Here is a 14,524-nt window from a genome sequence, read left to right as displayed (position 1 = left end):
CGGGACACGGCTCCGGAGCGCACCGGGAATCCAACCGGCGCCCACCCGGGGCCGGAAGAAAGTCTCCTCCTCGTCTGGGTGGGGGAAGCCTCTGCGGAAGCAAGGCCTCGGGACTTCCGGCGTCGGTGAGACGCTTCTGGGTCCGTAGCGGAAGTGGCGGGGGCGGTGCCATGGCAATGGAATTCCGCCGGGATCCTGAAGTCCTCCACGCCGGCGTGTCCAGGCTCAGGGGTTTTCTCGCTGCGGCTCCCCAGCTCTGCTTCCGAGGCCGGGGCCTGGCTGAGGGCTGAGTGCGCCCGGCCCTATCCCTCCGAGTGAAGCTGGGAACTGATGACGGTGAGCCCAGAGCGCCGCGGGCTAGATGGGCGCGGGTCTGAGGGCCAGTGTGTGACTGGCTCTCCGCAGGCCCTAGCGGCCCAGTCAGCCCGGTTCATCCGGAGTCTCCCGGGACGGATCCTCGGAATCCTACGGCCGCGTCACTCGGCCTCTTCCTCCCCTTCGCGCGGGGTCGGCTGTGCCAGGGCCCCAGTCCCTGGTTGTGAGAGAACTTCTTGTGAGTGCGATAAGAGACTCAGGCCACCCCGAGTAGCTCTATCTTCCCCGAAAAAACCGAGTCTCCGATTTTTGGGAAACGATGACCCCACTCCTGTCTGGCAGTTGACCACCCGCATCCAATCCGGGCAGCTGTTGTGGTGGTGAAGTCACCCCTCAAATTAAGTCGCCCCGGAAATTAATGAATATTTTTCTCTCCAAGGTTTCTCAGCCAGTTCTTGGGAGTGTCCTTTTCCCAAACGAAACCGATTTATTTTAATAGATAACTTATTGTGGTTTGAATTAGAGTTCTGTGCATGAGGGTCCCGGGCCACTGATTGTAAGCCCTCTGATGGTAGGGACTTTGTCCTGATCTTCTTTGTGACCTGTCCTCTATAGCAGGCAGGGTTTTGTGTAGAGTCAGCACTAGTAAATGGTTGGTGAATTGAACTGTTTGGTGAAAGATCTGTCCTAGAACCACTAACTCGGCCTCTTAAAGACCTGGTCTGGAATCGCTAACTAGAATCTCATTCTTTTTCTGCAAGGTAGGAATGTTGCCTGAGCCTTGAACCCAGCCTAAAACCACATTTGAGAAAACCCTGCCTATGTCTGCAGAATAAATGCGGATTCCTCAAATTATTCCTGGATGGAGAGTCTTCAGCACTATGAAATATATTACCATCAACTTATGAGATGGCATCTTTGCAAAGGAAAGGGCTGCAAGCAAGGATTCTCAGCTCTGAAGAAGAAGAGAAACTGAAAAGAGACCAAGCTTTAGTGTCTGATTTTAAACAGCAAAAACTGGAAAGAGAGGCTCAGAAGAACTGGGATCTTTTTTACAAAAGAAATAGTACTAATTTCTTCAAAGACAGACACTGGACCACCAGAGAGTTTGAGGAGCTCAAATCATGTAGGGAGGTAATGCTAAACCTTATTCGAGCTGTTCTTCACTTAAAATGTGAAGAAAAGGAGTGTTTCATTGCATTTTTATGGAAGTGAGGTAAAGAATTCATGAAGTCTATCAGAATGATTTGTACCTTAGAGAGAAATAGACTGGTCTCAAGCAGTTTTAGTAGTTCCTGGGTTGTATAGTACATCGGAAAAAGAACTTTAGTGGGCATTTCTGTTTCTTTAAAGCTAATCTGAAAGTTGTAAATATTAAGTTCATACTGAAGAACTTCAGTGGCAGATTCATAATGATGATGATGATGAACACTTTACCATGGCCCTTTTCTAGAACTTTACATCTATAACTTAGGCTTTATAATGGCACTATGAAGTAGGCATGAATGTTAACCCCACTTACTGGTGAAATTGAGGCACAAAGCTATTTAACTGAGTTGTCCAATAATAGAGAACAGGCGAGGGAAGGAGTCTGGATTGAGTGCAAGCCTTTTAGCCCCAAAGCCTGTTTCTTGGCCATTATACTGTGTTTTCTCCACACCAAACTGCCCAGTGTTAGACAACAAATTGAGATGTCAATGTTAGCTTTTGGTTATCAGTTTACTTTCTTATAGCCTCTGGGGGCAGAGACTTTGTCTTTCATGTCCTGGACCTTTTTATTTCTTCATTATGCAAACATACTGTACTCTAACTTTGGGTTCTTTTTCCTCAGTTTGAAGATCAAAAATTGACTGTGCTTGAAGCTGGCTGTGGGGTTGGGAACTGTTTATTCCCACTTTTAGAAGAAGATCTAAATATCTTTGCTTATGCCTGTGATTTTTCTCCAAGAGCAGTTGAGTATGTCAAGGTTGGTGCACCATTCATGTATTGTTATGTTTCTGGTTGATTTTTAAATTTATTCAACCTACGCTTTATACCCATTTGCCTAATTTCAGTCCTCTCCCTGAAGCTAACCCCCATGATCATCATAAATGTAGTTTTTCATTTACATACATATATAATACATATAGAAAGACAGCTTTATTCAGAAAAGTAGAAGGAAATACCATAACGACACCCAAATACTTATTTATACCAAGTTTAGTGATTGCCAGCATTTTGTCTCATTTGCTTTATAGACTTTGTTTTTGCTGAGCTGTTTTAAAGTAAATTACATTTCACTGAAAACATGTCTGCATACATCTTCAATGAGATTTTTCTCTACATGACCAGAAAACATATCTAACAAAAATAACTGTAATCCCTTGATGTCATTAATGCCCAATCCAGATTCAGATTTCCCCAAATAGTCCCAGGTATCTTTTTTTTTTTTTTTTTTAATATATCTTTATTGATTTCAGAGAGAGGAAGGAAGAGGGAGAGAGAGATAGAAACATCAATGATGAGAGAGTCATGGATCGGCTGCCTCCTGTACGCCCCCAGCTGGGATTGAACCCACAACCCGGGCATGTGCCCTGACCGGGAACTGAACCCCGATCACCTGGATGCTAGGCCGATGCTCAACTGCTGAGCCACGCCCGGCCGGGCCCAGGTATCTTTTATAGCTGTATTTAATCAAGGACTTCATCTTATACTTCATTATGTACTTTAAATCTCCTTAGCTTAAAACATTCCTGCCCTTCACATTGATCTTTTTTCGCACTGTCACTGAGTTTTTGGAGAACAAGCTGTTTTTGGTAATGAGGTCCCACATTCCAAAATGTTTCTTTGTATCATTGTTTAACTTGTTCCTCTTTCCCCTATTTTTGCTATAAACTAGAAGTTAGAGTTAAATCCTGTAAATTATGTTTTGCCAAAATAATAGGTGATGTTATATCTTTCATATTGCATCCTGTCAGGAGGCAATAATGTCTGGCAATCTTACTATAAGGTGATGCTAGCTTTGATCACTGGGTTAAGGTAGTAACTACCCAATTCCTTCGTTTTACAAATATTTCCCTTTTGCCATTAACATATATGTGGAGGATACTTGGGCAAAAATCTAGTTTTCCATTGGCCTTTCACAGTTTTAGCATTCATTAGACTTTTTGTTTAATAGTGGTATCACATTGTCCTATGCCTTGCTTTTCTCATTCTACATTATATCTTGCAGAGTTTTTCATTTTAGTACATATATATCTACCACATTTAAAAAAAATTTTTTTACTTTTCAGTTGCAGTTAATGTACAATATTAGTTTCAGGTTTATGATTCAGGTTTACGAAGTGATCACCCCGATAAATCTAGTGCCCATCTGATATACATTGTTATTCGAATATTATTGACTATGCTCCCTATGCTGTAATCCCGATGACTGTTCTATAACTGCCAGTTTGTACTTCTTAATCCCTTCGCCTTTTTCACCCAGCCCCCAGGGTCTACCACATTTTATTTACCTATTGTAGTATTCCATAGAATGGATATACCGTACTTTAACAATTACTCTGTTGTTATTTGTTTAAATTGTTCCTAATTTTCTGCTCTTATAAGTAGGGTTAATGTAATCAGCATTATACACATGCTCCCAAAACACATGTACACATTTGTCTATGATGAATAATGGAATAAAGAGTATACACGTTTAAGTTATAATAGGAAATAGTAGGTAATGCCAGATTTCCTTGTAGAACCTTAATACCAGTTCATAAGTTCACTAATAATATAAGGATACCTTTTTCTCTATGTCTTCAACATTTGACGGTGGGGAAGAGGACGGGAAGGGAGGGAAGGATGAGACAAGTCGCCCATCTGTGCTTCACTCAGGGAGCATACTAAGACCATGGGCTTGGAGAGGACCTGTGGGTTGTCTGCAGCCCCGGCTGCCCAGAGTGCCGGGGAGAAATGGAGGGTTCATGTCTCCTGGGAATTGTTGGCTGTTGGGAAACTTTCCTGCCAGGTCAGGCACAGCATTGGGGCTCTGTTTGGAAGATAGGTTGTCACTCGGAGTTTACTCTTTACAAGGCTGTGCAGCAGGGAAATGGAAGAGCGTGGGGGGAGGTGGGAAGCCACCACCAGCTGTGGAAGGCACAGAGATCTTCAATCTGCTAAGTGCCCCCTGCTTGCTTTGACATCAGTCTTTTTTATATCTCCCAGTCTTATAGGCAAAATATAATGTCTTTGCCCTGGCTGGTGTGGCTTGGTGGTTAGAGCTTAGGCCCCCACACTGAAGGGTTGCAGGTTCAATTCCCGGTCAAGTGCACATACCTAGGTTGCAGGTTTGATCCCTGGCCCTCGCCATAGTTTGGGCCCTACAGGAGGCAACCAATCAATATATCTTTCTCACATTGAGAAAGTTCAGCACCAGAAAGAACACTGTCCTCTCTGAAAGTCTGCTGATGTTTCTGGCGGAAACCCCTGCAAAAGGGTGGGAACTATCCCCATGGCTTCAGCCCCCAGGAACTTCCCACTGTAACATCCACACTCAGTCTCTTGCAGTTTCTCATATTTCTAGTTTTATCTTTCCATTCTGGAGGCTTCTGCCTCAGGTAAGCAAATGCCTAGGTCCCGTCTTTCCCTAAAGTTACCTGTCTCTCTCCAGATTTTAGGAAGGATGGTTGTTCTTTGACCTCTGTTCTTTGATGGGTTCACAAAAAAGTCATTACTCTGCTATTCCACTTTTTTTTTTTTTTTTAATATGTCTTTATTGATTTCAGAGAGAGGATGTAAGAGGGAGAGATAGAAACAGCAATGATGAGAGAGTCATTGATTGGCTGCCTCCTGCACATTCCCCACTGGGGATCAAGCCCGCAACCCGGGCATGTGCCCTGACCGGGAATTGTACTCCAATCTCCTGGATCATAGGTTGATGCACAACCGCTGGGCCATGCCAGCCGGGCTGGGCTGTTCAGCTTTTTTCTTATTGTAAGGATGGGAGCTACATCTTTCCTCCTCTGTACATCCCTGAACTGAAACTGGAAGTCCTTTAATTCATCTTTGTAGCTAGTTGTCTTTTAATACAAATGGATAGCTAGTTGTTAAAACACAATAAATTGAATGAAAAATTTACTTCTTCCTGATCATTGTTACCTTTGTTATCTACCATTTTATAAATTTAATCGTTATCTTTGTCACATATCTTTTTTTCATAGCCAGTACTAAATTTCTCCATATACATGGGTCTGTTTGGGACTTTTCTTTCTCGGTATCTGTTTGCTCCCATTCTCAAACCACATTAGTATTACACTTTGTAATGTTTTGATGTCCAGTAGTGTACCTTCTTCTTCATTGTTCTTCATTTTTAAAAATTGACTTGGCTATTCCTAAAGATTTCACTTCTAGATTACTTAGATTTACCTTCAAGTTTCTAGAAATTTACTAGGATTCAGTTGAGATTGCACTGGATTTTAAAGTGGAATGATAGGTAGCATTGGCATCTTTTCAATATTGAATTTTCCCATCCAGTAACTTTTTATGTGTCTTGGTTTATTCAGGTCCTTATTTACATTAAAGAAAAGTTTAATATTTTTCTTTATAATGCGTTTATACATGTGTTGAAACCCACCAACCAAAATGTACCAGGAACACACTTGTAGTAAAAAGAATTTAGGTTTATTTAGCTTGCTGTATCAAGGAAAAATAAACCCAGAAGAACCGTGGGAGCATCCCAAGGGGAGCTGGAAGGACTTCTTGTAGGATTTAGTCTTGTAGTGGATGATTCAAAAGCGAATTAAGGAAACAGAGGCCGGTTGTGGATTATTGTCCCTCTGGAAGTATATGCTTCTAAAATGCTCAGTTTTGAATATATTGTGTTCTCTTTTCAATTAAAAGTGATTTGTTAAAATGAAATCTTGCCCTCATAGCCATGTTGAATATTGCATGCTTTCGTGTGCAGATGGTTCATTACTCAGTTTACCCATAACAAAGTGATCAGTGATTTCTGTGCAATAGTTCATAAGTAGAAAGAGGATCTTCTCTTGAGGATGTATTTTTCTATATGTGTAACATGGATGTTGCATTAACATTCTTTTGTGTTTTCCCCTCTTTAGCAAAATCCTTTATATGACTCAGAAAGATGCAAGGTATTCCAGTGTGATCTAACTAAAGATGACCTTCTGGAACACGTGCCCCCAGAGTCTGTGGATGTTGTCATGTTGATATTTGTGCTCTCTGCTGTTCACCCTGATAAGATGCACCTTGTCTTACAAAACATTTACAAGGTTAGTGATTTGGAGCCTGCACTTGAGAGGTTGGACATCTCAGTCTTCTTGCTTACCTTCTCTTTGAGGCTCATGCACTGTCTAGGTCCAAGAGCCCCCATTCTCACTAGGTAGGCTGTGTAGGCAATGTATGGAAAGGGATTCTCCTGAATAAAAAAACATCCACCCTAAACTTTGATTTGTCTGGTGTCCATCACTGCTCTTTGGAGTTTGGCCAGCCTTGGAGCAAGGATGATTTTTTTTTTTAATATATCTTTATTGATTTCAGAGAGAGTAAGGGAGAGAGAGAGAGATATTACCATCAATGATGAGTCATTGATCAGCTGTCTCCACTTGGAATCGTGCCCACAACCCAGGCATGTGCCCTGTCTGGGAATTGAACCAAGATCTCCTGGATCATAGGTTGATGCTCAACTGCTGAGCCACGCCAGTGGGGCAGAGCAAGGATGATTTTTACCTGGGATCTGTGGAGTCTGGCTGTAAAGTGAGAGGAAGTGTGGTTCAGTGGTCAAGAGCACACAGTCGGGAGTCAGAGTGCCTAGAGTCAAAATATGGCTTCCCTATTTAGGTAAGCTCCTTTACCTCCCTGAGCCTCAGTTTTGTTACCTGTAGAAATGTTGAGATAATAGTTCCTAGATCTTGGGATTTGGGTAAGAATATGTGAGATATGTATAAAGTGCTTAGCACAATGTCTGGAACATGGTGAGTACTCTTTAAAAGCCAGCTGTTGTTTTGTTGTTACTGCCATCATTGCTATTCAAATGGGGAGAACCCAAAGAGGAGGCCGCGATAGCACTCAGGAAGTAAAGCTTCACTTGTAACTCCTGTGACTCAAGATAAGCCACCTCCTTTCCCTTCCCTGGGCCTCAGTCTCCTTGTCTGTAAAATAGGGGTGTGTCTTGCTCACAGAGTTAACGTGAGATGCAGGTGAGGTCATGTATGAGGATACTTTGTAAACTACAGTAGAAGCTCTCTTATCTATACAGACAATTGGTAATGACCTTAATTTAAAAATTAATAAATCATAAAAATGGTAAATTTTTACCTTAATCATGTTATTGTAACTTAAAATATATTAATATTCATTTATCACTCCTTAGATGTGGAGCCAAGGCCTTTTCTCTTGAGTTTGGGCCATTATCTCTCTTACATGAACTACAATTAAAATTGAGTTTGGTTTCTTTAAAAGTGGAGGAAGAACTTAAAAGCAGTTGGGAAGTAATATAGGGCAGATTATTTTCTATTCTTACCCAGGCTTTCACAGTCAAATCTCCCACACCTAACTAAATGGCAGTTTGTTCAATGTTTCTTTATCAAATTTCCCCAAAGTATTCAACATACTTTTCATAGAAAATAAAATGCTTTCTATTCACATTTATATTGCATTGTTTATGTACTCATATGTAATTACAAATCTAAGTACAGCCGGCACAAGCAAGTGTGGGAACAAACACAAGTGACCAGTGGTAATGCTGCAGCTCACCTGGGGACACTAAAGTAACGTGTGCCCAGTCCAAAGCCTGTAGGCCTCACCTGCCCAGTGAGTCATGGCCTCCAGTCGGTCTGCTCTACAGAGGGAGAGGAGAGCACTCCGCAGTTGAAAAGGCAGATGTTAGGTAAGAGAGCATCCACGTATCTAGAGCTATACATTAAAATTTAACCCTGATTTTAATTGTTTTTAAAAAGTAGGTAGAAATTTTAAGACACTGGAAACCTGTTGGTGAATAATTATTCTGACTTGAAACAATGCTTTAAAAAATATTCAGATATTGCCACCTTGGTGTTAGCCTTCTGAGGTTTTGTAAGGTTTTTTTTCTCCTTAACCTCTCCTTTTCCTGCCCCTGGTATCTGAGCAGATGAGAACCCAGCATATACCAATAAATGGGCATGGAACTTAAGCCGGGTAAAGAGAAAAGAGAGGGCATCGGCAAAGAGAGGGTAGGATCACCTCGTTTGAAGGTCCAGGCGAAGATGAAGGATTATTAAAGATGGGGAACTAGAGAGAGCTAATGAGAGTGACCTGGATGACCTTGAGGGTATGGAGGGCTTATACTTTTAGTGTTGACAAGGCCATAAGACGTTATCATGGGAGTGAGTGGTTTAAGTAGGGTGGGGGACAAGATATTTGGAAGAGAAGCTCAAATCATGAAGAAGCCTGCATATTTGGAAGGATAATTCACATGTATATTGAAATTGACCAGAATTAAGAATGGTATAGTATTGAGAAGAGACTACTGTCGGGAAATGAAGGGACATGGCTGTGGAACTAAGAGCTGGCGGTATCAGTAAGGGGTGGTGGGTGATTTAATCTAAAGACAAGGTTCAGAGCTGGGGCGTTTAGGGAGGAGAAAGGAAAATGCACAGAAAGTAGCCGTGAGGAGCGGGGCAGGAAACCAGCGAGGCCTCCCAGCCCAGTGTACAAGGGCAAGGGGAGGAAACAGCCGTGACCAGAGGTTGCAGGAAAACTGTCCTCGGGACAGTCAGTTTCTATGAGCACAGGAATGAAGGGAACACTCAGGAGGTGTTGTGGATACTAGTGATTTCACCGATGAAGGTTTCAGGGTGTTAGGGAGCAGTTAGAACAGAGTAAAGAATGTCAGGAACTTCATGGGGATGAGGGTGCCCACTGCCAGTACTTCTGTTCATCATTATACTGGAGGGCTCAGTCAGCTCAAAAAGACAAGAAGAGAAAAGATTTGAGGATGAGAAAGAAACAAAACTTACTATTTTCTGATAATATAATTGTCTAATTAAGAAAATATTAAAAGAGTTACAAAAGCTATTGTAATGTAGATCTAATTACTCCAGGATGTTAATACCAGAGAAATTTAAAAACCACATAATTTTAAACTAAAAGAAAACCTTAAAGTTGAATTCCCTCATTTTTGGAATATAATGGTGAAGTAAAAATAGACCAAATTTGTCATTGGAACGCTTGGATTTTGTTATACCCTGTGGCACCAACTTGCCTTGAAACCTCAGACAAATCATTTTACTCTGAGCCTTAGGTACTGTAAAGTGGGTAGAATAGACCTAACCTACCCACTTCTCAGAGTTATTAGGAGACTGAAAGAACCTAACACTGAGAAATGCCTAGTTAGCTATACAGTGCCATGATCAAAGGAGGCGTTAGTATCGTAATTATTATTTTACAGACGAGAAAACATATACAGAGGGATGAAATTACTTGCCCAAGGTCATTCAACTAGTTAATGGAAGAACTGCAATATGAAGCAAGATTTCCAAATTCCTGAGTGAGCGCTCTTTCCACTGTCCCATGCAGCATTGCCTTCTTCTGAATTGAAGAAGTCATCTTTCTCATATGAGCTAAATTTTTCAGAATTTCCCCCCAATTATTCACATTTTAAAACTTGGCATTTTTGATCAAGGTAAGAATGTTTTTTATCCAAGAGGCTGTTTACTGACAATATTTAAAATGCATGCTAGTATTGATCAGAATTTATTAAATGAGAGAATCTGCTAGCACACTTGAAAGTATTATGGACAGTATTTTATATTTTATTCAGAAAAGAAATACGTTAAAGTACATTAAATATCTATAATAGGTAGTATGTGTCATGTCTTAAAAGTTATCTTGTTGATGTGATGGGTCAGAAAAAGAGTTAATAAGATTAGTTCCCCCTTTGAAGTCCACTCTAATTTGGTAATGTTAGTACCATTTGAAAGAATTTTCACATAAAAAGTGTCCCAGCCTGGCCGGTTTGGCTTAGCTGTTAGAGCATCAACCTGCAGACTTAAGGGTCCTGAGTTTGATTCCAGCCAAGGGCACATACCTCAGTTGCAGGCTCGATGTGTGTCTCTCATATTGATGTCTCTCTCTCTCTCTGTCTCTCTCTTTTTCTCTCTCTCCTTCCCTCTCCCTCTCCTTCACTTCCACTTTCTCTGAAAAAGCAATGGAAAAAATATCCTCAGGTGAAGATTTTTTAAAAAAGTGTCCCAATGTGTATCACTGTCTTTTCATCCTAAAAGGCATGTGGCTATTTGCTTTGTAAGATGGTGGCAGTTATACCCACTCCCTGCTGATCTTATGTTCCAGTTTTTGAGACATCTGCCTTATGACGCTTCCCTCTGAAAGGTTTTAGCGAGGGCCTGACATTGAACCCCTTCCCAACACTGCTGCCCGGGCCTGATCCACTCCTCCTCACATCAAGACTGCAGCACAGTGTGAGAAGAATACTGTTACTCCTCCCCTCGCAGCCCCTCTTTTCTTGTCAGTAGTGTCATTGGAATTGGAATGACCTTCCCACTAGCATCACCGCGCGCACGCGCGCGCGCACACACACACACACACACATCCCAGGGCTAACAGATGTTTCTGATTCTATATTATGATGCCTTTTGACCCAAGTGTGGGTCCTGCCTCCCCCACTTAGTAGCTGATGCGTGATCGTAGGCAAGTCACTTACCTCTTCTGATGTCAGTTTCCTCATCTCACGTGAGGATAATAACCAGACTCATTCCTTCCTTCCTCTCAGAACTGGATGAAGATCCTGCGAGACAATGTCTGGTAGCTATACAGTGCTGGGCGTGTGTCAGTTATTAGCATGGTAAGCATGCTGTACATAGTTGTAGCACAGTGAAGCCAGAGCTGGGACTCCAAGCAAGGAAAACCAGTGGAATCAGTAAAAAGCCAAAATGACATCATAGTTTTTTAAAGAGACAGTTTGACTACAGGGCCATGTACTAGGAGGTGGCTAATAAAATGTTGGAAGAACATGCTTTAATGAGGATAAGACTGTTTTGTTTAATATATTTAACATTTTATTTGTGTGACACTGGACCTTCCAGAGTGCTCTTGTAAGTGCTCAAGTGCCCCTTTATGGGCATGCTGCCAAGCCTGAATATACCTTAGATTAGCAGGTGCTTTTCCCTTCATATTACGGATATTTCAGTCTGACTCCTTTCCTAATTATCATAAGTGTAAATTAATTTAATCTCTGAGTTAATCAGATTATCCTTTATAGTAAGCTTTATTTGGCTGGATTCCCCAGAGTTATATACAACCTGATTTTGCTTTGTAGGTATTAAAACCAGGCAAAAGTGTCCTGTTTCGCGACTATGGGCTATATGATCATGCCATGCTCAGGTTTAAAGCCGGCAGCAAACTTGGAGAAAACTTTTATGTTAGACAAGACGGAACCAGATCATATTTTTTTACTGATGGTGAGATTAATGGACTCTGTCTTTATTTGTGTTACTTGATTACCTTATCACTGTACTATTGGTTGGGGGTGGGGATGGCTCTACTTAGCCCACAAGCCCAAGACCCTTACCTAGCACCTGGGACAACATAGACACAGCCCCTGGCCATGGTGAGCTCACAGGCCTCTGGGACGGTTTCAAGGTAGCCTGGGTTAAGGGATAGGCTCTGCCGTGCCATGTGGATACCCTACCAGGAACTGTGCTGGAAAAGGGGGAGGGCAACTCAGGATCGTCTTCACTTTGTTCAGTCCAAAATAAAGGAAATGGGACAGTATATTGCCTTGTGATTACTTTCCCAGGTCACGAAGAAACATTTTTTCTATAAAAGTGATTGGATCTATATTGAAACACACAAATTTACTATAGAGGGGTCCTTAAAAAGTCATTTTTTTATTGAAAACATCCAAACACTGAACATCATTTTTGTCTTTTTGGTATTTTAAGCATGAGTTTTAAACCTACTTAATCTGGACCGTAAGATAATTATCTTCTTAAGTTCTGTTTTTTATAAACATTTGTATTTCTTGAAATAAAGTATTATTTTGGGTTCTGAATGAAAAATGAGTGATTACCATTCAAACTGAAAAGTCATAAAAAAATGTCAGGTGAAAATTAAAAATTGTTCTAATGTTTCTGAATCATGAAATTTGATTAAACCAGTTATAAGTAATTGAGAAGATGCAGCAGTATCTGTAAAGTGTTTCAGAGCAGTGTTTGGAGTCATGCTCTTAGCAAGAGTCTTTATTTTTGCTACATAACCATTTATTCTGTTTGTTTCATTTGACATGTTGTGTTATTTGGGTTAAATTTTCCTTGGGGTATATCACCGCCAGATGACTTCTTTTCCCACACTGGTCACAGATTTTCCTCCTTCATGTTAGTAGGTGAGGTGTTTGATATCAACAAGTTGAACACATGCAGGCTTTGTTTGAATATAGCCAGTTTGGCATTTTGTTTCTTTTAACTCAGACTTTTGCATTTGGGGACTCATAATAGGGCAAGATGGGCATGTCCTTACACTCTTCTGATTACATTTTAGTTGGGGTTCCATTTGGGTGCAAGATGATGAGAAGTAGGAATGTGTTATTTTCCAAAACAAAGCCCTCTTTAAGTGTTATGTTAGCATTGACGTTTTCATTACATTAAAAACAAATATGTCTCAGCCCTCCAGCCCTCCTCCCTACCCCACCACAAAGCAAATATGATATCAGTCCCGAGCATCGCTGATCTGCTTGTTTTACAGAATTCCTGGCTCGGCTCTTCAGGGACACGGGTTATGAAGAAGTGGTGAACGAGTATGTGTTCCGTGAGACGGTGAACAAAAAAGAAGGTCTGTGTGTGCCAAGAGTTTTCCTTCAGAGCAAATTCCAAAAGTCTCCAAAGAACCTAACTCCTGTGACCCTGGGCCCAAGTGACAAGTCCTGACCTTTCTTTCACAAGGTTGACTTTTATGCTTCCCCTTGAGGAATATTTAGAGTCACTCTTTTTATTTTGTGTATTTTTATATTTTAACTTTTTTAATGAGTACATATAATTTTTGTATTAAAAAGTGGCAAATTCGTGTGTGCGTGCGTATTATAGAAATGCAAAAGCAAATAAAATTGCAAGCCCTGAAAAGTAAAAGAAGTTCTCTGGTATAATTTAGCCATGTTGTTCAACTGTAAAAGTCCCCGAAGGGAAGCTTAAGGACCTGGTAGCACTTAAGAGAGATTCTTTGTTACTCATGTGAGTCTGTGCTTCTGATGTGCAGTGTGTCAGACAAGCCTGTAGAAAATGAGGCCAAATAGACTAAAATAACAAAGCCTGTGTGTTTAGCCTGAAGGAGTGTTCTTTCTTCTTTTTCCAGTGTCTCATATTTGCCCCTTTTTCTCCGCTTCAGTTCATCTGTGTTCCTCTTCAAGACCAGTGTCCCACAAATGCCACTTTTGCTCTGTCTCAAGAACCCACTGTGGCTCCCGGACTAATTCTTTTTTTAATTTATTGATTTTAGAGAGAAAGGGAAAGAGAGAGAAGCATCAATTTGTTGCTCCACTTATTTATGCATTCATTGGTTGATTCTTGTATGTGCCCTGACCAGGGGTCAAACCCACAACCTTGGCCAGGGCTCCCTACATAATTTGAGACCTCTATAATTGGGCCAGTCCTTGCCACACTGCCCCAAGGAAGAGAAGGGAAGGCCACTACCTGTGCCTTCCCCCTCTCCTCATCTGCCCAATGCGGTTTCTCCAGAAATACCGTGAATGGACTGTCCCAACTCGCTGCTGGAAAATGAAGAAGCAGTGGTTAGGAGGTAAACGACTGACATGGCCAAAGTCACATAGCTAGTATTTGGTAGAATAGGGGAAAATCCTGAAATTGGTTTGCTGATCTGTTTCCCAAACATTCTCATACAATGACTTTTACTTCATGAAATATAATCCAGGTTCTTTTGGCCTGCTACTAAAGGTGATCCTATGAGCCCTTATGTTTCACTTTTTGCAGAAAGCTGCTAAGAGAATATTTGTCTTGAGCATATTGACTGAACTGCACATGCTGAAAGCTAGGATCCTTCAACCCCATCCATACCTGACGAGGAGGGGTCCTTGTGGGAGGGGCTGGATAATAGTCATAGCATTTTGCACAACTGGAATAAATCCTGGTGAGAAGACAGAAAGACAGTGGGTCTCCGACTCTGGGTGTCCTCACTGCCACCTGTCCTTGACTTCCTAGGAGGGGCCTATGGAGCGAGGGAA

General features: G+C 41.5%; 1 protein-coding gene across 7 annotated transcripts; it reads left to right on the top strand.

Moving 5' to 3' along the window:
- Positions 1 to 117: 117 nt before the first annotated feature.
- METTL6 (methyltransferase 6, tRNA N3-cytidine) lies at positions 118 to 13,611 on the top strand. Of its 7 annotated transcripts, none has more exons than XM_081160096.1 (6): positions 118 to 336; positions 1,081 to 1,449; positions 2,147 to 2,281; positions 6,399 to 6,569; positions 11,612 to 11,753; positions 13,036 to 13,611. In XM_081160096.1, the coding sequence occupies exons 2-6, from the start codon at positions 1,225 to 1,227 to the stop codon at positions 13,215 to 13,217; spliced, it is 855 nt and encodes a 284-aa protein (XP_081016222.1). In that variant the 5' UTR covers positions 118 to 336; positions 1,081 to 1,224; the 3' UTR covers positions 13,218 to 13,611. The 7 variants fall into 7 exon arrangements, with proteins under 7 accessions (XP_081016222.1, XP_081016228.1, XP_081016223.1 ...); XM_081160097.1 differs by having other exon boundaries at positions 148 to 336; positions 1,077 to 1,449; positions 13,036 to 13,605; XM_081160098.1 differs by having other exon boundaries at positions 150 to 553; positions 1,077 to 1,449; positions 13,036 to 13,605.
- Positions 13,612 to 14,524: the final 913 nt, after the last annotated feature.

This window comes from Miniopterus schreibersii (genome assembly GCF_964146895.1).
Source record: "Miniopterus schreibersii genome assembly, chromosome: 15".
In the NCBI taxonomy this organism is placed as follows: Eukaryota; Metazoa; Chordata; class Mammalia; order Chiroptera; family Miniopteridae; genus Miniopterus; species Miniopterus schreibersii.
Note: the sequence above shows the minus strand (reverse complement) of the source record. Positions and strands in the feature narration are given on the sequence as shown.

Coding starts and splice junctions, on each gene's coding strand:
- METTL6 (XM_081160096.1), top strand. CDS start 1,225: ATGGCATCTTTGCAAAGGAAAGGGCTGCAAGCAAGGATTCTCAGCTCT. Junction 6,570..11,611: donor TCTTACAAAACATTTACAAG/GTTAGTGATTTG, acceptor TTTGCTTTGTAG/GTATTAAAACCAGGCAAAAG. Junction 11,754..13,035: donor ATCATATTTTTTTACTGATG/GTGAGATTAATG, acceptor CTTGTTTTACAG/AATTCCTGGCTCGGCTCTTC.